At 46.4% G+C, this 26372-nt stretch overlaps 4 protein-coding genes across 6 annotated transcripts; all 4 read right to left on the reverse strand.

The window, feature by feature from the left end:
• Positions 1-865: 865 nt before the first annotated feature.
• Positions 866-7129, reverse strand: LOC124702063 (probable tRNA (guanine(26)-N(2))-dimethyltransferase 1). Its single transcript, XM_047234160.1, has 12 exons — positions 6917-7129; positions 5755-6045; positions 5533-5620; positions 5325-5446; positions 4960-5099; positions 4799-4871; positions 4470-4558; positions 4245-4350; positions 3931-4143; positions 1555-1749; positions 1386-1463; positions 866-1294 (listed from the first exon to the last, which is right to left on the reverse strand). The coding sequence occupies exons 1-12, from the start codon at positions 7019-7021 to the stop codon at positions 986-988; spliced, it is 1809 nt and encodes a 602-aa protein (XP_047090116.1). The 5' UTR covers positions 7022-7129; the 3' UTR covers positions 866-985.
• Positions 7130-8143: 1014 nt separating this feature from the next.
• Positions 8144-10997, reverse strand: LOC124702064. 3 transcript variants are annotated; one of them, XM_047234163.1, is made up of 3 exons: positions 10860-10997; positions 8399-8961; positions 8144-8304 (listed from the first exon to the last, which is right to left on the reverse strand). In XM_047234163.1, exons 1-3 carry the CDS (start codon positions 10952-10954, stop codon positions 8240-8242), a joined length of 723 nt encoding a protein of 240 aa, XP_047090119.1. In that variant the 5' UTR covers positions 10955-10997; the 3' UTR covers positions 8144-8239. The 3 variants fall into 3 exon arrangements, with proteins under 3 accessions (XP_047090119.1, XP_047090118.1, XP_047090117.1); XM_047234162.1 differs by having other exon boundaries at positions 8399-8997; XM_047234161.1 differs by having other exon boundaries at positions 8399-9003.
• Positions 10998-11488: 491 nt separating this feature from the next.
• LOC124697895 (E3 ubiquitin-protein ligase SDIR1-like) lies at positions 11489-15509 on the reverse strand. Its single transcript, XM_047230423.1, has 8 exons — positions 15133-15509; positions 14948-15005; positions 14796-14848; positions 14458-14686; positions 14230-14365; positions 13985-14033; positions 12357-12473; positions 11489-11797 (listed from the first exon to the last, which is right to left on the reverse strand). The coding sequence occupies exons 1-8, from the start codon at positions 15211-15213 to the stop codon at positions 11672-11674; spliced, it is 849 nt and encodes a 282-aa protein (XP_047086379.1). The 5' UTR covers positions 15214-15509; the 3' UTR covers positions 11489-11671.
• A 4748-nt stretch (positions 15510-20257) lies between these two features.
• LOC124695270 (aspartic proteinase PCS1-like) lies at positions 20258-22988 on the reverse strand. Its single transcript, XM_047228131.1, has 2 exons — positions 22970-22988; positions 20258-21728 (listed from the first exon to the last, which is right to left on the reverse strand). Exons 1-2 carry the CDS (start codon positions 22986-22988, stop codon positions 20353-20355), a joined length of 1395 nt encoding a protein of 464 aa, XP_047084087.1. The 3' UTR covers positions 20258-20352.
• Positions 22989-26372: the final 3384 nt, after the last annotated feature.

The raw sequence follows: 26372 nt of genomic DNA on the forward strand, positions 1-26372 counted from the left end.
GCTATCCGACCGGAATCTCACCCCCGCGTGGTCATATTCGGCCCGTGCAGTCGAGGCTAGAGCAGGCCGCGCACCAGTTCCAACGCGCTGGCGATCCGGAGGAGTATCCGGGTCAGCGTGTCTCCATACGTGCCTTCCTAGAACCCTAGCCGCCGACGTTGATGGACTACGCCTGGTCTTGGTGGGAGAAGAAGGAGCAGGCCTACCATGAGCGTCGTGGCATCAACGGCCAAAGCGGCAGGCTGCAACCACCAGTCCCGCGACATGGGCAACCGCAGAGGTTTCAGCCGCGACATAGTTAGGAGGGTGGTTGTATCCTCGGTCCAAACCCCAGGTTTGACATCTGTGTGTCTCATAAAGACGAAATATTCGGTATACGTGTGTACATTCATAGGAGTGAGTGTATGCGTGTATGTGAGCGTCTCTGTTTATACTATGTTTCTCCACACACAAAAAAACCCTTGACTTTCAGAAACATGCTGCATTCCACAATAAAACATGGTCAAGTGATGAACACATTTACAGAAGCAAATACCCCCTTGACTTCCAGAATTATTTCCTTCGTATGCTTTTTTTATTGACATGCCACAGCAGCATGCTGCATTCCACAATAAAGCATGGTCAAGCAGTGATCACATTTACAAAAGCAAATACCCACTTGACTTTCAGAAATATTTCCTTCGTATGCTTTTTTGATTGGCATGACACAGCAACATGCTGCATTTCAGTTGGATACAACAGCATAACCTTTTTTCCGAGAGGCCATAGCCTTCCTTTTGTATAGCTGTATTCGTCAGACCTACTTAATAACAACAATTGGCAAATCATACACATACAGGAAAATATATTAAAATCTCTAGTGAAATAGTTCGGATCAAAATTCATTTGCCAAAAATCATGTCACCGCAGTTGATATCAAGTCTGTGAGCTCACAAGCAACAAACAACCAGAGCCAAAAGAACAAATGTTAAGATGACCGTGTCAATCAAGGTTCGGTAGGCTGTTCACCATCGCTGGTTTTTTGGCGTTTGGTTGAAGGTTCATTCACTTCATCTGTAACAACAGTCCCTCCAGTATCTGAAGCTGGCTTATCGGTGGTCACCGCTCCATTGGCCTCCTGGTGACCAATAGCCCCATTGATAGCCTCTGCGCCTAACAGAGAGATATGCTTGCTAGTAATTGTCCGACCTGCCCTGACCTTCGGGCCCCAGTGGCTTTCTGGGTTTGGAAGGAACCGCTTCACCTTCTTCGTCTGAGCCTTGCTGAGGGCCGCAACTGCTCTAGAGAAATTTGCCTACGAAAAACACGAATTGAAGAGTGAAAATACAATTCTGTACACATGCAATGATGTACAGGGGGCATTGTAATCTCAACAGATGGGATACCTCTATCTGTGGCGATTTTGAAAGGATCGCCGTGCCTGGAGTGTCATGCGGTTGTTCCTTGATAGGATGATTTTTCACCTATGTTTCCAAGACGTTGTAAGGTTAATAAAAGTTCAAAGGCTAAACTGAATGAAAGTTATGATCAAAAGCAGTAATAATCAATATTTACCCAGCAGCGCATGATGTCCCAAATAACTTCCCAAGGGGCATCAGACTTCAGCCCAAGAGGATTAACGTGACTGCTTGAGATCTGATATCCTGCATTTATAACTGCTGACCGGAACATGACTGCAGATGGAGATGTGCACTTGACAGTACCAGATATGCTGTGGAGACTAAAAAACAATGGAAAGTCATGCAATTCCTGCACAGCAAAAGACATGGATGCAGTTAAAAGAGTGAACCTTATAATTCATCAATTGTATATAATTTCTCTGCAACTACGAACGGGACGCAACAATCAAATGCTCAGCTAAATAGCCTGAATTGCTGCAAAATCATCCCAAACCTTTGCTACAACCAAGGCTTCGATTTACATCCTTCACCCTTTTATCAAGCAAAAGGGGAAGGACCAGCCAGGAAATGTTCAGTTATTTGTAGCTGGAGTAGTCAGTTCACTGGACGGCACATTTCGATTTTCAATTACCGATCCAGATTCAATCATTCAGTTATTTTTGCGCTATTAAAATCAAACTGCAGTCCACTTCCTCTGTTTCCCATCATTTAATCCATACGCAGTTTTTTAAAAAAAAATAAGAAAAGACCATTTTGAACCAGGTGTCTGATTCGCTTTCTGTTTTCACCATCGTCTGTCTCTACGAGCTCATCAAACAAGATCAATGTTGAATGTATTTTGAAATTTGATATTTTCATTTGTTAAAACTCAAATGAAACATATATGAAACTATTTTTTATTTATTTACTTTTCATATATCAGGTTTCACTAAGGTTTGATGATTTCATCAAGCTTTGCATACAAGTTACAATGAAGTTTATAGTGGTTCAATTTTTAATTAAATGGCCATAAACATACTTGATAGGAAAACATGTACGAAACGTACACAAAATATGTGTGACGTCATGGTTTTAAAGGCGTCGCCTAAGCGACGCTTAAGCGTCCGAGCGGTCCGAGACTGGAAGGCGTCGTCGTCGCCTTTGACTTGAGCGTAAGGCGTCCAAAGGCATCGCAGAAGCGTCCCAAGTCGTCACCTAAGCGTGAAATCACTGCCTTGCATCGCTTCTGGATGCCTCTGTCCTTGCGCGGGAAACACTGCGCTGGCGGGAGGGAAAACCCAAATTGGCGGGCTGGGAGTGGAATTGGGGGCCAGGGATAGGGGAAATAGAGGGAAGAGAGAGAGGGGAACAGACCAGGTGAACCGATTGGGAGAGAAGAGAGAGGAGGGAGCTCCTCTCACGCGACCTCCCCAGCTCCGGCCAGATTCGCTCCTGCTCCGCCATCTGCCGGCCTCCCCAACTCCGGCCAAGCTTCTGGCTCCTCCTCCCCCTGGCGCAGCCCTCTCCAGAGGGGAAATAAGATACGGCTTCTCCTCGACCTGGTGCAGCACTTCAGCCTCCTCATCCTACCTAGCTGCTGCTTTGTTTCCAGCAAGGCAGCCTCAAAGGCGTCGCCTTGCAACACGCCTTGAGCGCCTAGGCGTTGAGGCGCCCCCCCAGGTCCTTGGGACGCCTGGCCGCCTTTAAAACCATGGTGAACGTTAACTTTTTTTTAAAATGCTCAAGTATTTACAAAATTCATGTGAAATTTACTTCTTTTTTTCCTGAAAACTTAATGAAACCAACAAAAAGATATTGAAATGTTGTGTTGTCTATTAAGGAAAGAAACTTATTAAATCATTTTTCATGAAAACATGTTTGGCAAACTGTGCTCAAACATAAGTAATTTTTCTTGTTGCAAAACCCATATAAAATCGGGTTACAATATGTACATATTTTTGCCACTGATTTTATTCTCGTGTGGATGTGGGTGCTTAGTACAGTACACCTATAGTGCCTACTGCATTCTGTGGCTCCATCTTTACCATGGGCCATGATTAAGGCCCGCTTCTTTTGGGTTTATGCTTATGGAGAAGCAAGCTTAAAGAAATCGGTGGGGATAAGCTGTGGTGGGGAGAAACTCCTAAAAACTACTGGCCCCCTTCTTTTGGGCTTATGAGGTTTTCAGTCATGATGTGTGTGTCTATATTGCCCTTAGGTAGGTTATGTGACATAGATAAATGAAGATGTTTTTTGTATGCCAGTTTAGTAGCATGAAATAGTCTAGAAAGACACTTCTTTTAGGCTTCTCCGGTGGGGAACCTATAAGCCACTCTAGAAGCCCAAAAGAAGGGGGCCTAATATCTCATTCAAGCATCAGTCCTTAATATAATTCTTGAAAGTTGTATACTATGGTCTAATGGTTTAATATTCTCAAGAGTACCATCAATCTGTTCACACAATAACACTAAGAATTGGCAGGCCGTCTTTGCATAATCACATATGCACCAATAACAACTTGGGAAAAGAAAGATAATAGCTACAGCAATACCTCTGATACAGTAGTTAGAACTGAAGTAATTTTGTTGTATGCAGGATATCTGTCCTTCATTGGCCTAACATCCGTCAGCGTGGAAAGTACCCAATCTTGATCATGAATAGGAGCGGACCATATTGGTCCACCCACATTAAATTTCTTTCCACAGTCACTGCACTCTTGAGGAACAACTGGTCCAATACCAGGTGCATACTTCACGCTGTTATTCTTCAGTTCATACAGAAAGAGCGAGGAAGAAAGAAGCTTCAGATTGCCGCGTTGAATTGAGGGAAATTATACTGAAGGGGTTAAAGGTGTGCAAAACATACCTTTGTAACAGTCCTCCCGAGGGACTGAAGATGGAAAGAATCACAACCAGCACATTGATATACATAAGAAAGTTTAAGGGGCGTATTCTTTATTTCACTCGCAGAACTGCAGCAAAACCCATATGTAATGCTTAATTAGAAACATTACCAGGTACAACCAAATAATGAAAAGAATAGAGTATTTAAATAGAAAGGGAAAACTAAATGGAGGTAAAAGGAACTCACGTGAATACTCGAACAAATACACGGACATAAAAGTCCATGAACACAGAGAGAACAGGCACAATATACCTCTTGTACCGATTTGCATGGCTCTGATGTAAAGAGAAAATAGTAAGCACGTCAAGAATTAATATAGCAAAGGATGAAACATGGGGACTAGAGTTAAATTTATGGGTCCTTCAGGAAAAACTTGTGACTGAATCTACATTGAAATTTGCGAATTGTTCAATTGGATAACATATATTTTATATGATAGCTCATCCTTAATCATGGTTAAGCATAACGAAAGTTCAGAGTGAAATAACTCTGGAATTGGCTTTGGACTTGTGTACCTCAATACTCGCAAGGAGGATTCTCAAAGCCATTTCGTGGCAATACTTGCCTTTAACTGGGTAGGAACCATACCTACACAACAGAATTGATTGTTACAACTTACAGAACAACAAAACATGTACTGTGTAGTTGAAACTTTTTTACTAAGTACTGCTCATACTTGGAGTAGCAAACTTCTCCATTAGTTCCACACAGAACTGCCAAATCAGTGGCTGTGCACATCAACAGCCCACCATCAGCAACGGCCTGAACAGCTGAGTCGAGGAATACAGATGGTGACCCGTAAGGGTCAAGATCAACCTAATAAACATTCAAGAAAGTTGAATTTGGTCAATATTCAATAGACTGCTTGAGTATGCACATAAAATAAATAAATAAACAAACAGGCGAAGAAGGAAACAATCCACAACCTAAGTTGCCTGAGAATCTCCCAGAGTTATCATAAATTAGCAGATAGAGTGTAGAATAAGCAACCGTCCTGTACTGCCGTAACAAATTCAAATTTAAAGTATTTAGAAGCCTTACCACATCAAATTCTTTTGGATGTGTGAGCATGTAAACTCGAGCATCAGCCAAGTGTGCTTCCACCTTATTAATAGCAGCAGACCCGTTGAACTTTATATTCCTCTTGCAAGCTTCAACAGAGGCTGAAGAAAGAAATCCACATATTCAATGCAAGCACAGCGGTATTTGTAACATTAGCTTGAAAAAAATTGAAAAACTTGTGCATTACCTTTATCATTGTCCAGAGCAACTACCTTTTCTAATCCATCGACTTCGCGAGCATATCGAAGAGACCTCAACCCAGAAGCAGCTAAAGCCTGCATTTTTTGTCGGTGCAAATTCGATATCAGGTAGTGCTAACATGGTAATAAATAATTGATGAATGTCTTTAATAATCAAAACTTCACACAGAAATAGATTCTACATCTTTCATCTGTAAGAGATGTCTCACCTCAAGAACAACTGGTGGCTTAAGCTCTCTGGTTACTTTCCAGGAAGGTGTCTTTGCTTCTTTTGAAGCATCTTCTATTTCATTTGTAGCCTGATTTGGCTCCTTTTCATTGACAACGTCCATTTTGTCATGCTCGCTAGTTAACGCAGCATCTCCATTTACAACAGATGTTTCAATCTGGTTGCCTTTTTTATGCGACTTATTCTTTTTATTCAGCAGTGCTTCATGCTCTTCCTTTCGCTTGGAAACAAATGTCCTTAAAACAGCAATGGACATATCTCTGTTGTGTACCTAATCAAAGCAGTAAACTTAAACTTCAGATATATACACATGATAGTTAACTGTGGGGTTATCACTAAGTTTATGGTACGTGGTTTCCCTTTAGCTTTAGAAAAAAACAGACGTTAACCAGGCATCTATATAACATTTGCCTTGCCGCTTGCCAGAACCAATCGATTCCAGTAAATTGTCGTTCTGAAACGTTGGGTTGGTACATGTTGGACACCATAGCTCGAGATATGGGCCAACATGACCAAGATTTGACCTCATAATATTAACTATTAATAGATAGTTATAATTTCACAAAAACATTCCATAACCATGTCTCTCTTTATAAAAGAAAAGCCCGCTTCTCTATGGCAAAAGCTAAGGGCTTACCCTTGAAACACTTTTCTAAATTTTGTTTTACAGAACCAAGACAAGTCTTGCCATTTGAGACCTTTACAGATCAATCCAATAGTTTTAACCAGTACCATAATACCACATAGACAAAGAAGATTGGCTGTTAGGGGCTTTGGCATCTTCCTCTGGCGATTAAAACAGTTCTACTGCGGAACGCTAACATAAATGAGAATAAGAAAAAAGTACTTTAGCTACCACGAAACCACCACCGTATTCCAACAAGATCAATTGCCTACCGAACCAAACACGAAACACACATTAATCGCCACACATCACCCTATTTGGGATCCTTAAGCTAAAAGTAATTCACAGGTCTGAAACTGCTACACGCCGATCAACTAGAAGCCAGCCGTGACTGCAACAATACATACAATCACTACAGCCTACGCCCCACAGGTTAACAACTTAAAGGGTGCAGATTTAATCCCTAATCCAGAGCGTGTAACAGAAAAGCACAGAAAAGATATGAACTTTGAGATACCTGCACGGGATTGAAGAAGACGGCGTTACTCTTGAGCATGAGGATCTCAGCCTCGCCCTCCTTCTTGATCTCGTAGTCCTTGAGCTTATCCTCCACTTCCGCCATGTCTCCAAATCAAAACCTAATACAGGAACCCGACAAAACTAGTAACGCGCAGCGAGGAAGACGAGGTTCGGCGAGAAACGGCGGCGGCAAGGGGGTTTGGCAGCTGCGCTCGGGCTCTGCTGGGATAGGGTGGAAAAGAGAAGGAAGGGAGGGGGGCGGCGGGCGCGGCTGTGGAGGAGGTGGACTACGGCGGTGGAGATGCGCGGCGTCGGAACTGAGGGGGCACGGATTTGGCGGAGACGAGGAGTGGGGCGGGGAGGAGAAATCGGGGCGGCGCCGAGAAGCTGTGGCGGCGGCGGCGGCGGCGGCGGCGGGGAGACAAACTAGCGGAAACCCAATCAAACTCGACAAAACTAGCAGCCAGGGCTTAGCCTGGGGCTTAACGTAGGTTGTGACTTTGTGACTTGTGAGAGACCCCTGTTGGAAAAAAAAATCGGCAACTAGGACCCGGACTTCAGCCAAGGACAAACAATGCGATATGTTTACAGTAGTCTGTTAAAAGTTAAAACCGCCGTACAAACTTCGCCTTTTTATGAAAATATATATGCTTTGCACCTTTCTCACATATATATTCAAAATTTCGCAGCTGATTTCTTTTGGGCCTTTCTTTTGGGAATGTTGCATATTATAAGTATTCCTCTCTTTTCTTTGCGTGCAGATGTGATTCATTTTCATCATGCTTGCATCCCCAGCACAAACATAATTTTTTTTTATCTGCGAATAGTTTGAGAATCATTTTACAAATCCAAGAAAGTTTGTTCATAAGCTTGCAATATAGCGTGTTCCATACTCTATTAGCTCGTATCTATTTATAGGTCTACACGAAGTCCAACAGGACAAGTTTAGCATGAACTAAAATTCTAGCAATAGGACACTGGACAACCATCTCTTAAGAAAAAAAAGTACAGTACAATGTGCCTCTGTATGACCGTTCGAGTATATGGCGTTACAAATCCTTTCAAAACACAAACAGGCAACAGATGAACGTAACACGCCATTCAGAATTCCAGATGTACCTTTATGCACAGATCTACACACATCGCACATCAGATGCCAATACTTGATGGCCACTTAAGGTAGGGTCTCAAAATGTTAACATATATACATTGCAGAAGACAAGATTTTAAGTTCAAAATACAGAATTAATTCCCCGATAGTTGTTCGACTTGCATTTGCTAGTTCAAGACAGGTTAGGATGCAGAGCTTCTTTGAAAAGTACTAAAGCATGAGCTTTGAAAAGTACTGCTCGAATTCTTGATCGATGGTTAGCTTCTTCTTCTCACCTGAAATTTGTTGCGGCAAGCAATGTGTTAGTGTATAGGTAGCAGACAGGTTCAATCGTAAGTACGAGAATTGCGTGACTGCGTAAGTACTTACCATGGCATCCAGTCTTGCCTGCTGGCAAAATCATGAAATCATCGACGCCGTTCGAGTAAAGCTTCTCATTCATGATATGATCTACAGAACCATCGCCATTTGCTAGCTCATTCATCACATCATACATCCTCTCAATGTCATCATCGTATGGTTGCAGCATCAAACCCGGGTGATCATGCTCCAGGCGTGGCCTCACCCAGCTGTCAGTCTTTTTGGTGCCACAGCTATTGAAAGAACTGTAGGCGTCAGATGAAATGTTGTTGCTTGAGCTGCTGGATGCAGACGCCCGTTTTCTCATAGATTGGCTTTCGATTCCATTTATGGAGTCGACTTCGATGCACCCACCTAGAAGGCTTTGTGTATTCTCACAAGAGTCCAATTCCTTAACACCATTGACCATGTCGGTGTCACAATTCTTGTCGATGAAAATGCCATCGCCTCCTAAGCTTTCTGTTCTTGCAGTCTCATTCTCCTGCCAAGCTAAACGGTCCTGGAACTTGTATTTCAGCGATGACAGCCTTGTATCATTAAGATCATACTGTGGCTTCCGTTTCTTAATTGGACTGTCAATAGGGTAAATCTTCTTCACGCTACTGGAACTGGAACTAAAAAATAGCAATATAGCATGAGATGTTATTACAAACCTGAACTTTATTTGCACATAGTAGTAAGCATTAACCAATCAGCTGGGCAACAAAAAATATTCTCTATTTTGCCAGAGGAAGAGTATTTTCACAACTTTCAAGAAAAACAATCCCGAGTCATCATTATGGTAGTTAATTCATTTACATATTTATAAAAATATTCCCATGAAGCAGAAACTGGAAAACATTTTAACAGGATAAATGTAAACTTTAGAGCGTGAGGTGGAGGTCCAGGTAACACACAAGCTTCACTACAGTGTTTTCACACTTGAGCAATGATTTTCTCATTTTGTTTGGCCACCACATTATAATTTCAGTTTCTAGGAATGCTCCACTTTGCAAACATGTCCAAGAATTCTGATTAAGATAAGGTTGTGTTCTGGAACTACGGTGGATTATGATAATCCAGCCTTTTCAACCACCGTTTTGCCTATTTTACCTTTACACTAGCAAAAACTTTTATGTTTTCACAGCTACTTTTTAGCATCAGATTATAAAATAAGTTAAGCACATCATAGTTCAGCAACCGCAAACTGAGCTTAAAATGAACAAGGCTTACAATAAATCACAAATAAACAGAATTTTACAAATCAAAATGGAATACATATTAGCCAAGTAAAACGCCCATCAGGTGGAAGCATCACAGCAAAGAAGGTTATCGTTATTGGCCAAATTTGTTGTTCATGTTTTGCTCCTGTCTTGAAGCGTTAAGACCCTCGCATATGTCTGAGATATACAAAATCTAAATGGGAGGCATTGAAACCACAACTTGCAATTTCACATGCATACCAATCCATATCTATCCTATTTGTTCCAGTATAATCTTCAGGTTGTTGCTTGCATCATGTTCATGCACCTCAAAGTCTCACATCTTCTTTGTCTGGTTACATGATTTTCTTACCAATATATGATCATTGATCGATCAACATCTGATCCACGCGGGATAATTTGGTTAACATTTGGGAGGATATTTCTCAAGAATCTTAGGACCGCACCTCGGACATCACACTGCTTGCATAGTCGCACCGAACCATACCAATGTGGCAACATCTCATCCAGACCATGAAAGATTCATGGCGGTTTCCAATTTGACTTTCTGCAGTGTCACCTTGCGTATCATAAACCTAGGCACCTAGCATAGGCCTAACTATATGAACAGAACGATTCAATAATAAAGTTATGAAGTACTACTAGATACTACAAAGTGTCAACTGCCATCCCTTCCCAGAGAAGCAAAACGAAAGGAATGGAGAAACTAACAAACACCCAAAATGGAAAACCTTATCTGCTAGCCGTTCAATGGAGAAAGCTAACAGCTTCCTTTTGGTGCCCCCTGCCTTCACTCCACCTTATTAGTGCTGTCTTCTGATATCCACCGCAATACAAATTTTGCCTAACCTTGCTGCAGCTACCGGCGTCACAAACCCCACACAGCCGTTCTTCCCGAACATCAGCCGCACTTCCCCGATCCACTCAATTGTGAGCTTAAACACAAACTAGGAAGTCAACAACACAGCAAGAGGCACGCAGAACACTTCGCTTTGGACTTGAATTTGGCATTAGGGCTTAGGCCTTGCTGCAAGACTACGGGTTATAGGCAGCTACTGTAGCAAAGATTCCCCATTTCCCCAGAGAGATCTCAGCTTGGCCGCACTGATCGAACAACCCTACCTCCAGCTGTCGCTTGATCACCAAAGCAGAAGGTAAAAAAGCAGAGCTACCTCAACGGATGAAGAACTCATGGCAGGCAAAGTAGCAGAACGAGCTAACGCCATAACGGCTGTACATAGAGGATGAGAAGAGGATGCCTCACTCACCAGCCTTCGAAGCTTTCGGTCTTCTGGTTGGTGGAACCCGCCGCCTGCTGCTCCTCCTTCCCGGGCATCCCGTAACCTGCTCCGCCGCGATCCATTTGAGACAGCGAAGGGAGGGAGAGAGAGGGAGAGAGGCAGCTGTAGCTTCTTCAGTGTTCTCTGATTAAGATATGGAGAGTGGAGGGAGTAGGCCGCAATGTCACCAGGGGCCCACGGATTACTATCGGCTCTGTACGGCCGAGATTTTCTGCATGAAGAAACCGCTGTGGCTTGTGGATGCAAGTGCGTTCTTTTCATCAGTCTACAAGAACAGCTCGAGCTCGAGGTTCTTTTTTTTTTGAACATTGAGCTCGAGGTTCCAATCACAGAAGATCCTGGTGTCCACGTGACGCGCACGGGAAGCCCATCCGCTCGCCTCCCGACGGAATACGACGGCCCATCGCAGATCCAAAGGCTCCAAGCCTCCAACAGCATGGATCTCCCCACCAGCGAAAACATCAGCTGAAACTCGATGACAGATGACAATCCTCAGCATTGGAGCAAATCAGTAGCTCATGGACCAAGTCCAAGAGCAAAGTATCATCTGACGCTCTGACAGCAGAGATAGGCTGCTAGCTCATCGACCAGAGCAATTAAACTCAACCAGAAAATATCAGTAGCCTTTGGATGCATAAACATCGCAGAGGAAGGAGCTGGGAACATCTCATGTATACAGGAGCTCTCGACACGACTAGACACCTATTAGTCCCCAATTCCATTGGTTTTTTTTTTCTGTTACTAGTACTATCAGGTTAAGGCCTGAAGCTCATGCTAGGTTACACCATGTAAGAGGCGTCCACTTCAACTTCGCCAGCGGCCTGCCACCCGTCGCTCACCTGGCGCTTGCAGACCGGGCATGTTCCTTGTTGGCGCAACCACGGGTCGATGCAGTTCACATGAAACTGCGAGCAAAATGTAGATCAGGTCAATCTTGTAGAGTCAATCATGTACACACGGTACAAATACGCAGGCAGCAGAGTGCATCATCGACCCTCCATCAAAGGCATTGGAGGAGCGGAATGAAGCAGTCACAATGGTTATTGGTCCTTACTTATTAGATTCACCGAACATGTCCATAACGTTTCTGGTATGAAAGAGCTTTGGAAATAAGGTAAATCGGTGCAACAGTTATAAATAATGTGGCAATTGGCTATTTAGCAGGATGTAACAATATCAGCAATTCAGAGTGGTGCAGCATCGTGTACAAAAGGAAGTGTCCAACAAAGTAGAAGTGTGTAACATCGTAAGTATTAATATTTATTTGTATCTCTGTATAAGGAATGAGTTCATATTAGTTGCTTCACTGTAATCGTTGCTTCACCGGCATTATGTCAACTACTCAACTAAGTTAATCTGCCACTGTCAAATAGTACTACGGTTAGTATGTCCTCCACGACAGAAATTTTAAGTCCTGCTGTCAAAATGAAGAAAACAACTGTAAGATGATCACATGATAATTACCTGATGCAAGCATGGCAGGCTTCTCAATAGATCACCCACAACAACTTCCTCTAAGCAAATACTGCAGGTCAACTCGTCCTCTGGCGTTATGCTGGTTCCATCTGCATCTTGCTTTTTCTGCACAGAAAATGCAAAAATATGTAATAATTAAAACAGGAAGTGCTGCCCACCAAGGTGGTAGTGCTAGGATACATGCTTAATAGAAAAAGAGAGAGCTGTCTGTGTAAGAAACTAACCCTAATAGATAAAAGTAAACGACAATATTCTTCTTCAATGATTCCAATTGGTACATATGATGTCCCTTATGTAGGAGGACTTACTTGACCCCTAAGTAATAATCTAAAGGATAGATCTGATCTCTTAACTCTAAATTATCTCTTTCCTATTTAAATAACTTTCATATATCTCAATATAGTATAATTCTATATTCCTACACATAACAACTACCAGCCCCTTGAGAAGCAGCGGTGGCCACGGTTGCCGCCCAAGGTAACCCCTCATTGATGAAGTGTAACACCAGCTCCCTGTGTTCTGATATGTGCTGAAGACAGCTTCCTCCCTTTGTGGGTGTGACAAAACATGATATTTCTTGACTAATTCTGACACTGCTGCTGGAGGATGTGGCACTACTTCCGCACCTCCTTGTAGTTTCTTTACCTCCACTGCTTCAAGCTGCAGCCCTTCTGTCGAGGGGGTTAGCTGCACCAGCTGCTGGTAGGTGGGGGGTGGGGGGGCAGTATTGGGGAGGGATTTGGGGTGAGATTTGAGCTGTAAGGTGGGGGTGCGAAGTGGCTTAGATTGATGTTAGGGGGCAGCTGTGGCAAGTAAGAAGATGGCTGAATGTGGAAAAAAAAAAGTTGACGACAGTTGGTTGTTCGCGGAAGGCAGGAAAGAGAGGGGGTAGTGATGGAGGTGGCCAATCTGCCCAGCGGGCAGAGTTCCGGCGGCGGCGGCAATTCCCCCGCTGGAGAAGGGGGCACTAGAGGCGCTGTTGGTGAGGGACGTGGAGGTGGCGTCATGGGTGACTGCTGCATCCATGGAAACTGGTGGGGGGACAGGGCTGGCAGCCGTTGCTTGAGCGCTGTTGAGCACTGCACCAGCCCGGCGAGGAACACCTGGTCCTTCTCTCGTTAGCGCTTGAGGTTCTCAAACTGCTTCACGATGATCTTCATCTGCTCCACAACCTCTATTTTGGTTTCTTTGCCCGCCATCGTAGATGGCTCTGATACCAAAATTGTAAGAAACTAAACCGTAATTACTGAAAAGTGGATAAAAGTAAATGGCAATATTCTTCTTCATTGATTCCCAATTGGTACATCTGATGTCCCTTATAGAGGAGGACTTACTTGACCCCTAAGTAATAGTCTAAAGGATACAGATCCGATATCTTAACTCTAAATTATCTCTTTCCTATTTAAATAACTTCCATATATCTCAATATAGCATAATCCTATATTCCTACACATAACAGTGTGATTGTTACTACCACAGTTGATTATAATGAAATCCATAGAACATGTAGTCAAGCTCAAGCTACATTGCTAGTTGTCTAGTGATACCAAAATGGAGATAGATATATAGCAGCTTTATAGAAGGAATATGATCAAAGAAACACATTTATTCATTACCTCCTTGCCAGATCCAGGAGAGGAAACCAGTGGTACAGATGGTCCATCACTACTGCATCAAAAATATTAAACAGTCAGTTACACTCTGTAGAAGCAGGAAGATATATATTGTTGGTTACTTATTGCCCTGAGGAACTCTGTCTCCTACTGTGCTATAATTGGCCGGGTTACAAATTGAAGAAAGAAGGCACTTATAATCAGTTTTTTTTGGCTATAATGCACCCAAAAAGGATAACTCATCTTGCCTTTTTCGGGCAGCGGTGCTTGCCTGCTGCGCCTGAAATTTGTATTTGAAAACAGGAAGAGTATTTATTTCTTCTTCACTCATAGAATGAGCATGTGGACTATTGTCGGCATCTAGAGCTCTAAGAGCATCATAATCTGCAAGCAGAAGATCCAAGAGTGGTGATATGTTTGCACGAAACAATATAAACACCAGTTAGAGCAACAGAAAGTATAAGTGTACAATGTACCTAAATCATCAAACTCGCGGTCAAGCAGAGCAAGCTGAAGTCTAAGACTTTGCAACCGGCCTCTCGTAGCAACGGCTATGCTTGGCGGGACATGAACCCGCAACTCAGTGCGTCCAAGGAAGCCGTTGGCGGCTGCAGCATGTGCTTGTGCCTGCGCTTGGAGCTGCTGGCACGTGGCCAGCATCCTAAGACTGGTGGCCAATAGGAACACACCCAACACCAGCCAAAGCTACAAGAACGGACAGTTCCGAGCAATCCGACAAAAGTTATGAAATCGCCCATCAAGCTTCGTAAGCATAAGAACACATACATCGTTACGTTGTGCATGAACAACTTACCATAAAATTCGGAGACATCTGGTGCGAGCTTAGTACCATGAATAGAACAAGAACTGCCCAATAATACATAATCAACCATATATATATAATTAAAATCACAAATTATTAACAACTTAGCAATACCAGTAGTACAAATGACAGACCCACAGTACCTGTTACAAGAAAAGCTAAGGAATTGCTGTTCACCGGCCGGCCTCCGGCATGAATCCGCTACACGCAAGCACACACGTGGATGGAACCATCAGATATCTAGGGCACCAAATCTACTCTAGGTTGAAATGCCGAAAGAATCATTTCAGCAGAAATGCAGGTGGGGATGAAGAGGAGAGGAACTCACCATGGCACGGCGCTCCGGGGCGAACCCCGGGGAGCCACCGGCCTCGATGTCAGCCCTGCTGCCCCGGAACACAAAGCTCATGGCGTCCACCGTCCAGCACCACCGCCACTACCGCCAGGTGTAAGATGTGTCCCTTCAAAGCGGCGCCTTCCTGCCAACAAATACTTCGGCCGGCCCACGCAGCAACGTCACTGAAGCCGACGAGCGCACCGAGGATGCAAATCGAACAAGCGGCGGACAGCGACGCCCCAACCGAAACTGTAAATTCCGGAATCCCAGCGGCCCAGGCGCGGAAAACGCCCGGATAATCCTGAAGCTTCCGGAAGCTCCGCTGCGACGGCACGCGATTTCAGGGTTCCCGGGGGAAACGGGGGCGGATTCGAGGAATGGAGCGTGATTTCGAGGAGGGCGCGCACCTAATCGGAGACGAGCGGCCTCCCGAGCCGGCGTTTTGCTCGCGCGGACGCCAAGGTAGCGGCTTGGAATGGGGGAAGGGGGAGCAGGAGAGGAGAAGAGATGGAGAGCGAGAAAGGCATTTTTTTTCTTTTGGCGGTTTCAGATCGTGTGCGTTGTGCGGTGCAAGGTCCGTGGCTCCATCCAGACCGTCCATCTTATTATGATCTTGTTACTCTGGTTTTAGTTTGCCCTAGATAAGCTACAAAACTGCACATGGACGCCCTGACCTACCTCTGGACTTCTTTAATTGACGCGCCCACATGCATACATCCTCCGCTAGCTAGCTTCCGCGTCAATTATATCTAGATGTAAGGAGAATTAATAATCGTGCCACAGATTTTTTCGGTTGGAGGAAATAGCCATTCCATCGGGGGCTTTTGAGATTTTAATTTACATGATTTTCAAAACGCTTGAACATATGAAGTATGAGATATAAGTGGTGTGTACCCTTGAATACCATGTGATTACGAAAGTTGGATCAAACAGCATTTGACACCATAGAAAACACACAAATTGTTAATGTTGGAAAATGAGCATTTTTTGCATGACTTATTGAACAAAAACGGTATATAAAACATGACTAAAACGTACACATCGACCTAGTCATGTAATGGTGTAGATAGCACATAAATAGCAAGTCTAAACATGTTGCTAGAACAAGAAACCGTATCTGGATCTCCAATAGGAACCATTCCTGTTTTCGGTGTTGTCTCCCATGTCATCGAAGAGGTTATTGATGTCGGGAAAGAAGTCGGCGGCAACCATGATGGAGAGGTTGTTTATGTCGGGAAAGAAGTCATCGTTGGGAAAGTATTCGCGCAAAAGCGCTCCACAGAACCTTGTTGCCGCTCTCCCGTACGGGACCATAGAGACTTGGTTTCGGATGCCTACTCTCCCAACCAGTGGTGCACGCTGCAAGGTAGGATGAGGAAGGCTTGAGCGGTGGTGCAAAGCTCTAGAACCAAGAGGCAATCACATAGGTTGTGGCGTTTGTATTGTGTCTCTCTGAAGAGGAGCGACCTCTCATTTATAGGCACGAAGATGAACTGAACAGTCACGCAGAAAATTCTAAACGAAGTGTTGTGAGGTGTTCCAAGTTTCCAACTAGTGCAAACACGCTTCAGTTTTTATGATCGCTCAAAACCATCTAGTCATGCGTGTAAAAAAGACAACATATACAGATGGCATATATCCTACATCGGGTCGCGGCTCATTCCCGAACGGGAAAGGCGCGCGTGCATGTGTCCTCTTTGTTAAATGTATCTGTATATGAGTTGTATATATGAGTTGTATACGTGTTGTATTCCTCAATTGATCCTTAGGTGAATCTGTCTTCGAGAAGTTGCCTCGATGAAATTTCTTGATTTGCTAGGACCAAGTCTTGTCGGTGATTAGAGGAACATAACTTATCGACTACCTTGATGGACAATGGTGAGACCGGCAAAAGATATCATCACCAAAGACAAAGACAGGGTTGAGGTGAAGATACTCAATCTGGAGTATGCCTTGTGGATCGCACATGATCAATTTGTCCTCAGTTACCTTCTACGAACATGACATGGTGGGAGGTGCTCACACAAGTTGTCATGCTGACGAGCTCAGGAAGCTGCTGGAAAGCTGTGACGGTGATCTTTTCGTCACAATCCAGGGCTCGTGTTGTTCAACTTCATAGGTGACGCAAACTCGCAAGGAGGACATGACGGGTGCAGCCTATTTTGGTGGCATTAAAACCCTAGTTGATGCGATGGCTACTACAGGAAAAGGTCTCAATGGTGAAGAAATTGCCTCCTGCATCTTTGCTAGTTTGGATGTGTTAGAGATATGCTTTAGAGGCAATAATACTAAATTATTATCATATTTCATTGTTCATGATAAGTGTTCATTCTCCATGCTATAATTGTATTAAGCGGAAAATTAATACTTATGTGGTTTGTAAACAACACCGCGTTCCTAGTGAGCCTCTACTAGTACTAGATTAATTCGTTGGTTAATGATGGTTGGAGTTTTCTAACCATAGACATGTGTAATCGATTAAAAATATGATCATGTCATTAGGAGAATGATATGATGGACAAGGCCTAACTAAGCGAAGCAATTAGATCATAACAATGTTTAAATTACTATAGCTTTTCAATGTCGAATATTTCAATCCTTAGATCGTGAGATTATGCTACTCCACTAGTACGAGAAGAATACGTTGAGGGCATCAACAGTCACTTCGTAATTGGATGATTGTAAATGCGTTTTTGGCTATCTTAGAGAGTACTTGTTGGGTGGTATATATCAAGAATGGTATTTGTCTATCTGCATGACAGAGAGATATACTCAGGGTCCGTCAGGTAACATACATTCAACATAGCTTGCAAACAAGTGACTAATGAGTTGGTCACAAAGAATGTTGTGTTATGGTACGGATAGAGAGTACTTGCTATCAACTAGGGATGATGATACCGACGATCGAATATCGTGAAAATAAAATATCGCGAGACAAACATAATGAAATATGAGATTGATTGAATCCTTGATGTCATGGTTCAACCGATAAATGATCTTCCTTAAATATGTGGGAGTCAATATAGATATCCATGATCCTGCTATTGATCGTACATGAGTCTCGACCATGTCCGTTTATTCTCGAATCCGTAGGGTCACACGCTTAAGGTTCGATGTCACTAGGGTAGTAATGAGAAATAGATAATGGTGAAGACCGGAGATTGTACGGAGTCTCGAATGGGATGCAGGACATCCTTCTCCACCGTTGCTCCGGCTTGGCGAAGCCCTAGAGAATATCACCACCGCCACCATACCATCGTGTTGTTGGTTCCAATCTCATCTACCTAACTTCCCGCATTGTTGTATCAAGAAGGAGGTGACGCCATCAAGTCGTATGTGGGCATATTTCAGAGTCCTCGTTCGTTGCGGCGTTGATCGGATTGGATCGCAAGGAGGAAATATTCACCGATCACGTTGTAAACGCTTCTGCTTAGCGATATATGGGGATACATAGATCTCTCTCTCTCTCTCTCTATCTTTACTTGCATCGTGTAGATTGTATCTTCACTCTTGTATATTAGATCTACTCCCTCTGTTCATAAACATAAGACGTTTTAGATATTTCAAAGCGAACTAGATACACCTCATAATGAGTGAATCTACACACTAATAATAAACTAGATACATACTAAAAGAGATGAATCTACAAAAGTATAAAACATCTTATATTAGTGAATGAAGGGGGTACTTTTGTTTGTTCTTCGTAAAAAGAAGTGCCAGAGTCTCCTACTACGGCTGAGCAGTGACCACGTCATATTTCCTTATCCCTCTAATTCTAACGAAACAAGTGCAATTCCACCTAGAAGGTAATGGGTCACTCCTACATCACGGCCTTGTATGCCATGGCCCTCCTATCGTGATGTAGCGGGGATTAGTTAGGAGTCTCGCTAACAAGACCATAACCTTAACCAAAAACCAGAAAAATAAAAACTCAGTTGTAGTCAGAGTTTTTGGTTCGATTTTGCATAGCCTTAACTATAGTAGGAGTACTTGCCATTTTGGAAGTGAGTGACGAGTATTTACATAGATTGTGTTGAAAGTATATGGAGAAAATTATCCTCATTTTTTATGGATGCTTAATCATATATTTTTGAAAAGTTGATCTGTAAATTTTAATAAGTTGATCCTAAATTTGGTGTATGTTATTTACATTTTTGGAAGTTATCCTCAATTTCTATGGATGCCTAATCATATATCTTCAAAAGTTAGTTCAAATATTTTGGAAGTTTACCATACATTTATTTGAGGATCATTCTATATTTATTGTGAAAGTGATAAATCATCCTCACTACTTAAGATCTTCAAGAAAACTTGATATTTTCTCATCCGAAAAAGGATATCTTGGATTTATTTAAATTTAAATGCATTTATACACTAAATATTAGTCCATAGAATTAGCTAAATTCTCAATAGACTTCTAGACCATAAGATTGCATCGTGATTTGTGCTAGCATGAGTTGCAACAAAGATTTTTCTAGTAACACTATATGAGAGAGAAAAATTCAAACTGTTAGCTTGGCACGTAATCCATGCTAGTCACGAGTGCAAAAACAAATTCTAACTAAAATTTAACAACATTACCTAATTAAAAAATAGTTAAATTCTAGTCGATAGACACACCCGAAAATGACCGCGGGGATTCGAGCGACCACATGAGAAGTCTAGGATCAAAATCTAGACTGTTATTACTTTCGTCATTAGTTTGTAGTACTTCCCTCCATCTATAAAAAGATGTTTCAACTGTGTCAAAATCTGGGTATTTTCCATATCTAGATCCATTTTAGTACTATCTGTTCAAAGTTAAGATATACTTTGTAAGCGCGTAGCACATGAAGATGTACGTGCGAATTTTTTGTTTCAATTTTTTTTAAACTTAAAATATGTGTAAGATGCATTTCAAAATATAGGGAGCATATGCTCCCATGTTCCAAAACATCACTCCCAAAGTGGAAGTACATATGAACTATGAAGGCATATGACTAACTTAGCGATGAACAGATAACCAGTTCGGTAGTTTACAATAGCAAAAAAAAAAAAAAAAAAGGATAACCAGTTCGGTAGTTTACAATAGCAGCAGGTGATCGGAGAGGGACCATCTCTAATACATGCCCTCTGCTAACGATTCGCGCCCTGCTCCTGCTTCACTATACACCTATACATACAGATACAGATATACATTCATTGCGAGCACGGAGCAATGCGATTAGACGATTATAGTCGGACGCCGAGGCGCTGGGTGGCGAGGTCGCAGCGCACGGGCGCGAAGCCGACGCGGCCGTTCTCCAGGTCATACTCCACCCACACGTCCTGCTGGTGGTGGTGCCCGATCACGTACGCCGACATGCCCGCCATGTCCGAGCTCCCGAAGGTCAGGCACCAGACCGTCTCATCGCCCCGCCGCTCGCCGGGCACCCTGTACAGGAGCTTCTCCCCGGTCACGGCCACCTCGGCGCCGCGGAGCACCAGGGCCACCTCCGGGAGGAGCCGGCTCGCCGCCGCCACCCGGGCCTCCATGCCGCGGAAGCACGTGTCGAACGCGCCTTGGAACACGAACTCCGGCTCGCCGAGCGGGGCTAGCAGCGGCCGCGTCTGGTTCAGGAACTCGCCCTTGAGCGCCGAGTAGGCGTCGCCCAGGAGGAAGGTGAACTGCGTCCCAGAGTCCACCATGGTCTGCCCGGCCCCCGTGTGGTCCGGCGTCAGCACGGACTTGGGGATGGGGAGCAGGGCGCGCCCCACGCGGATGCCCTCCAGCTGCACGGTGTAGGCCACCCGGTCGAAGTACGGCAGCGGCTGGGAGATCTCGATCAGCGGCGTGTAGTTCAGCGCCGGGGCAGCGCCGCCGCCGTCGCCGCCTAGAATGAGGATGCCTGGGCCTTCGCCGGCGGCGATGCAGTAGGCGAAGCGGCGGGTGCTCGTCTGCGTCACGAAGGAGAGGCTGCCCCGGTTCATGCCGAGGAGGCCGGTGGCCGCCTCCGAGGGATCACTGGCGTTGTTGTTGGTGCCGGTGCTGGAGGAGTAGGAGGTGATGCAGCCGAAGAGGGCGGGTACAGGCGGGGCACCTGCGCCGCCGAGGAGGAAGGTGTCGGCAGCCAGGAGTCCGTCGGCAGAGGAGGCGTCGGCGTAGGAAATCGAGACGCGGCAAGCGTTGGACGGCGGCGTGTCGCAGAACGGGTGGACGGGCAGGTCTCGTCCCTGCCACATGCACGCCGGTGACGAGCAGGGGACGGCGCCGTACGTCAAAGAAGCCGACGCGTTGAACGGCACAGGCGGCGGCGACAGGATGCTGCCGTTGCAGAGCAGCCACGAGAGCTCGCTGCCGGTGTCGAGCACCATGGTCACGTTCTGCGGCGGCGTGCCGACGGCCACCGGCACCGTCAGGCTCACATTGTGGCGGAACCGCAGCCTGTTCGCCGGCGCTCGCGGCGGAGGCGCCACTTCCTGCACCCTGAGCGGAAGGAGAACCGCTCCACCAGACTTCCCTTCTCTGCCGCCGTCGCCAATGCCGTAGCTCGCCGGCTCCGCTGTCGCAAGAAATAGGAAGAGGAGAACGATAAATGACTCCATGCCCACTAATTGGCGGGCAGTTTCTACTTTTCTATCCCGTGCGGTTTAAGCCGTGTAAACTTTGAGCCTTGGTGCAGCAGCGCTCTGGCTCTTTGCTCTGAGCACGGGAACAACCAAACGGCAATCGATCCCAAGGAAAGTGAGCAACACACCAACTGTCAACTGCATCTCCTGCCAATCTGCTTGCGTGGCTAATCCTAACAGTGATACTCATCATCATCCCCTTTTGGTGTGTTTTTTTCGAGAAAAATGCAAAAAAAAAAACACATTTCAGACAACTATATCAAAAGACCAAATCATATGTTTTTTTTTCGCAAAAAACCACCGGTATAGAGTCACAGCTTCAAAAAAACGCTAATACTCCCTCCGTCCCACCAAAATGTATCAAGACACCATTTAATAGGTAGATACATCCAAATTCTGATAAAGTTAAGACACTTTTAGTGGAACGGATGAAGTATCTTTGATTAGGCGTGTTAACGGTTTTCCTATCCGCTCAGGCCCACTGTCAAGCTGACGTGTCGTGACGGTAACGGGAGGGTAGATATGGCTGCTAATAGCCACTTTTTTCTGCTCACAAACAGAACTTCAAGCCATGAAATACGGCGACAAGGGCCTCTAGCGGCGGCTCACCACTGCGCTAGCCAGGAACATGAGTGAAAGCGAGAGGAAGACAAGGAAGAGGGTCAACACGATTGGGCGCTCACCTAAATATCGATGGCAATGTCAAAGAGCAAGGAGGAGGCCCGAGGCATTGCTATTAACGACAACGACGACCAACAGTGTAGGCGAATGTGGCGTGGTGGCTCTACGACACACAACAACTCAGGGAAGACACTAGAGGATTCAAGAGCACCATGGGGTTACTAGGAAGGTACGAGAGGATGACCAGAACCGAGCGGCAGAGCAGATCGACTCAGCACAAACCGGACTGGAGGAAGATAAACTTCGTGTTTGTGTTTTGTGAAGACAAATGCTACACGAGGTATCTTCGATAGGGGAGAAACTGATGGTGACATTGGAACTCCTAGGACGATATTGGCACAATGATGTACCCAGGTTCAACCCCTCTTTGGTGGAGGTAAAGATGCTTGGTTGTATTGCTTAGGTGGTGGTAACTAGTAAGGCGTGTATGAGTGTAATCATTCTTAGGTTTGAGACCTCTAGCCAAGTTTTATATAGATGAATCGACTAGGGTTTAAAGGATATGTGCCGAGTAGGTTAGGATGTGGGTCGAATACGTCACCGCTAGTTTTCAGCTTACGCTTCACGTTGATCTCCATGTCGTCCAACTAGGCCTCCTAGTCGGCCAACTCCCTCTACTTGTAAGCCCACCAACTGGTTGCGACTAATGTGTCACGGGACACCCAGTTGGCGGTCCGATTCGGTTCCATGAGCCCACCCGGTTCTGTATTCCATCGTCACCCTGTGACAATGGTAGAAGGCCTCCCGTGTCGATTCCTTCGGCTGGAAGAAGCTATGGGATGAGGCAGAGCGAACAAACATGTTGTAGGGCCGAGCAATGGGGAGGACGGAGATGCCGGAAGCAACACGCTTTGGATGTCGGTCGCGTTCTTCGCGCTCCGATGAAGGTAAGGGCCGGTACTTGGGGGGTCCAAATTAAGCAATAGATGGGAGGGGATAAGATGCGCCAAGGTGACTGAATCAGGAGATAAGTGCGAAGATTGGGAAGAGGGGGGATAGGGCGGGTCCTGCGTCTACTAGTGGACCCCATTTCTATTTTTGACTGAAATTTTATGCCACGTCATCACTTACAGCCGGTCCCACAAGTCAAAAGCGTTTTCTGGCAAACTCTGTGATTCTATACCATGACTTTTTTTATAGTTGCCCAACAATATGGTGTTTTTAAATATATTTTCTAGGTTTTTTGGCGAGACACCTGTGCGGCTGTGCCGATGCCAGTGTGTTCGATGTAGCTGTAGGCCACATGCGCCACACACTGCTCTCCTCTGTATTACTCCGTGTGGGCTCTGCGCTTGAAACCAGGTTGCCAACTGGTGAGATAAGAAGGGGACAGCGTTCTCAGGGAGGTCATGAATACGTGGTACTTCGCCCAGGTATCATGGCTAATTAGAGGCAAAATGCGAGAGAGGTTTGGTGTTCGTCGACGGAGACTTCCAGGACGCGAGTAGCTTTCAGTGCGGTTGTTCGAGGCAAGGCACTGTATCGGTTTCTTGTTGAACTTGTCGGTGGAGCAATCTTGTCTGTGGTTGAGAAATCTATGGTGATCGCTCGCTGTTGGCTCGTGACTGGTGAGCGATTACGTTACAAACCTATGTGCTCTAGAGAGAAGAAGCTACGACATGTTTAGAACATCTCCAGCCGCGTTCCCCAAACCGTTTTCCCAAACCGCGCCGGATTGAGCGTTTGGGGGACGTGTTTCGTTCGTGCCGCGTTTGGGGGACGTCGCTCCCCAGTCGCGTCCCCCAAACAAAATTTCGCAAATTTTAAACTTAGCTAGATTCGATTAGATTCGTCCAAACTTACATAGGGTCGAACGAAATTTGACTAACTTAAAAAAAAATGATTCTCATTGGGTGAGCCAATGGTTATGTATTTAAGAAGAGGGTGAGGCAACCAGAATTCATCCTGGACCAGGATTCGAACCCTGGCCGGGTGGGAGTGCCACTGCATGTCCAATCACTAGGCTATGCCTTAGTTCTCAAATTTGACTAACTTACTAAACCTAATCTAGAACCACTTGCGGCGGCCGGAGGCGTCGTAGTACTGCTGGAAGTTGTACATGTCGTCGGTGACGACCTCCTGCTTGACGCGCTCGTCGACGGGCTCGTCGACGGGCTCGTCGACGGGCTCGTCCTTCACCAAGCCGCTTGGTCCTGCCTCGCCGTCGTCGGAGAGGTCCACCAGCGGCTTGCCGGAGTCGCGGATGGACATGGCGATCGCCGCGTCCGAGTCGCCCTCCGGGCGTCCTTGTCGTCCATGGACGCCAAGAATGCCGCCCCGCAGCCACGGGCGGTCCTCGGGGTCGTCGCTGCTGGCGATGAGCCGCTGCTGCCGCTCGTACTCCGCCAGCAGCGCCGCCTTCGACGCTTCCTCCGGCTCCTCCTTCACCTCCGGCTTCGGGATGAGGAGGGCACCGCCGCGCCTCCCTTGCTGCCGCCCGCTGCCGCTTCCGCTGCCGCCACGCCTCGTGTTGACGGGCGTCGCCGGCTCCTCCTTGACCTCCCGTTTGGGGACGGTGTAGGGCGCCGACCGGTACGACGAGGACGGCGTCGACCGCGCCGGTCCCGAGGAAGAAGAGTGCAAGGAGGACGAGTACGTCGTCCTCCTCGGCTGCCATTGAGGAGACGGCGGCGGCGGCGAGCGGCATCTCCGGCCTTGGAGCGCCGTTGCGGATGCCGCGGATGACGTTCTCGAGGGTGCGCCCGGAACGCCCCGAACGGGCGCGGCCTTCCCTGTTCCAGCTGTTGGGGCCGCCGACGAGGTTGTCGGTGCTGTGCATCTCGACGTCGTACTTCGCCTGGAAGTACGTCGTCCACCATGCGTCGTTGTCGTTGACCGCCCATGTAGGATCCAACCGCTCCGCGGCGGTGAGTTGAGCCCGACGGGCCTTGATGGCGTCCCTCCATTGGTCCGTGCGCGGCTTCGGCGACGGCGGAACGCCAATGCCGTTCACGGCCATCTTCCAGCCGCCGCCGCTTGGCGGCCCGCATGTCCGGCGGGGCCGGATACTTGGCGCGGCACGGCGCCCACGCCTCCGCCACGGTGAGGCTGCCGCGGCCGAGCCGGTCGCCGCGGCGATCTTGCGGGAGGACGAGCTCGACATTTTTTTGAGCGGCGAGGAGAAGATGCGGGAGGGGAGGCGGCGGCGGCGAGAAGGATTATGAGCGGCGAGAACTGCAGGCGTCTTAAAACAGCGGCGGCGGCGGGTGGTTGCACACAATAACTTCGGCGCGGACGGCCACGCGGCCATGCACGGCGAGACGCGTCCCTGCGTCGCCCGGGAAAACGGGGACTCCATTAACGTCGCTTGACCAAAGGTAGGCGACGGGGTTTTAGCCTTCCGTGCCGGCCGACGGGTCGGGCCCGCGTCGGTTCGCCTCGCTTTTCGTTGTGTCCGGCGTCCCTGGAGCGTCCCCTGTGGGACGGGGACGGGCTCGGGGCGCCGGACACCGTATCGGGCCGCGCCTGACAAAAATGGGCTTTGAGGGACGCGGCTGGAACGCTTTTTTTGTTCGGCGCGCCCCAAATCCCTTTGGGGACGCTTTGGGGGACACGACTGGAGATGCTCTTATCCTCAGCTAGAGCTCTACGTTCTGTCCAAATGCACAGATTTAGCAATGTTCAGTACAAGTCGTCTACCGCTACTGAACAGCCGACACTGACCTCATAGAGATCGCACCAGCCTGTGAAGTGAAGGACACCTTGCCAGGCCCAACGAAACTAAGTCCCGTCCCTAAATCGTTCCCCAAAGGTATTTAGAGTGCGCCGATAAAAAATCGTTCCCAACCGCGCGTCTCAAAGACCCTTTTTGTCTGGCCCCGAGCCCGTCTCCGCTACACAGGGGATGTTTCGGGCACGCCGGACACAACGAAATGAGAGGTGAAGAGGCGCGGGCCTGAAGCGTCAGCGGCTCGGACTTTCAACCGCCTCCTACGTAGCGACGGTGCAATTAACGGGAAGGA

Source organism: Lolium rigidum, chromosome 3 (genome assembly GCF_022539505.1).
Source record: "Lolium rigidum isolate FL_2022 chromosome 3, APGP_CSIRO_Lrig_0.1, whole genome shotgun sequence".
Classification (NCBI taxonomy): domain Eukaryota; kingdom Viridiplantae; phylum Streptophyta; class Magnoliopsida; order Poales; family Poaceae; genus Lolium; species Lolium rigidum.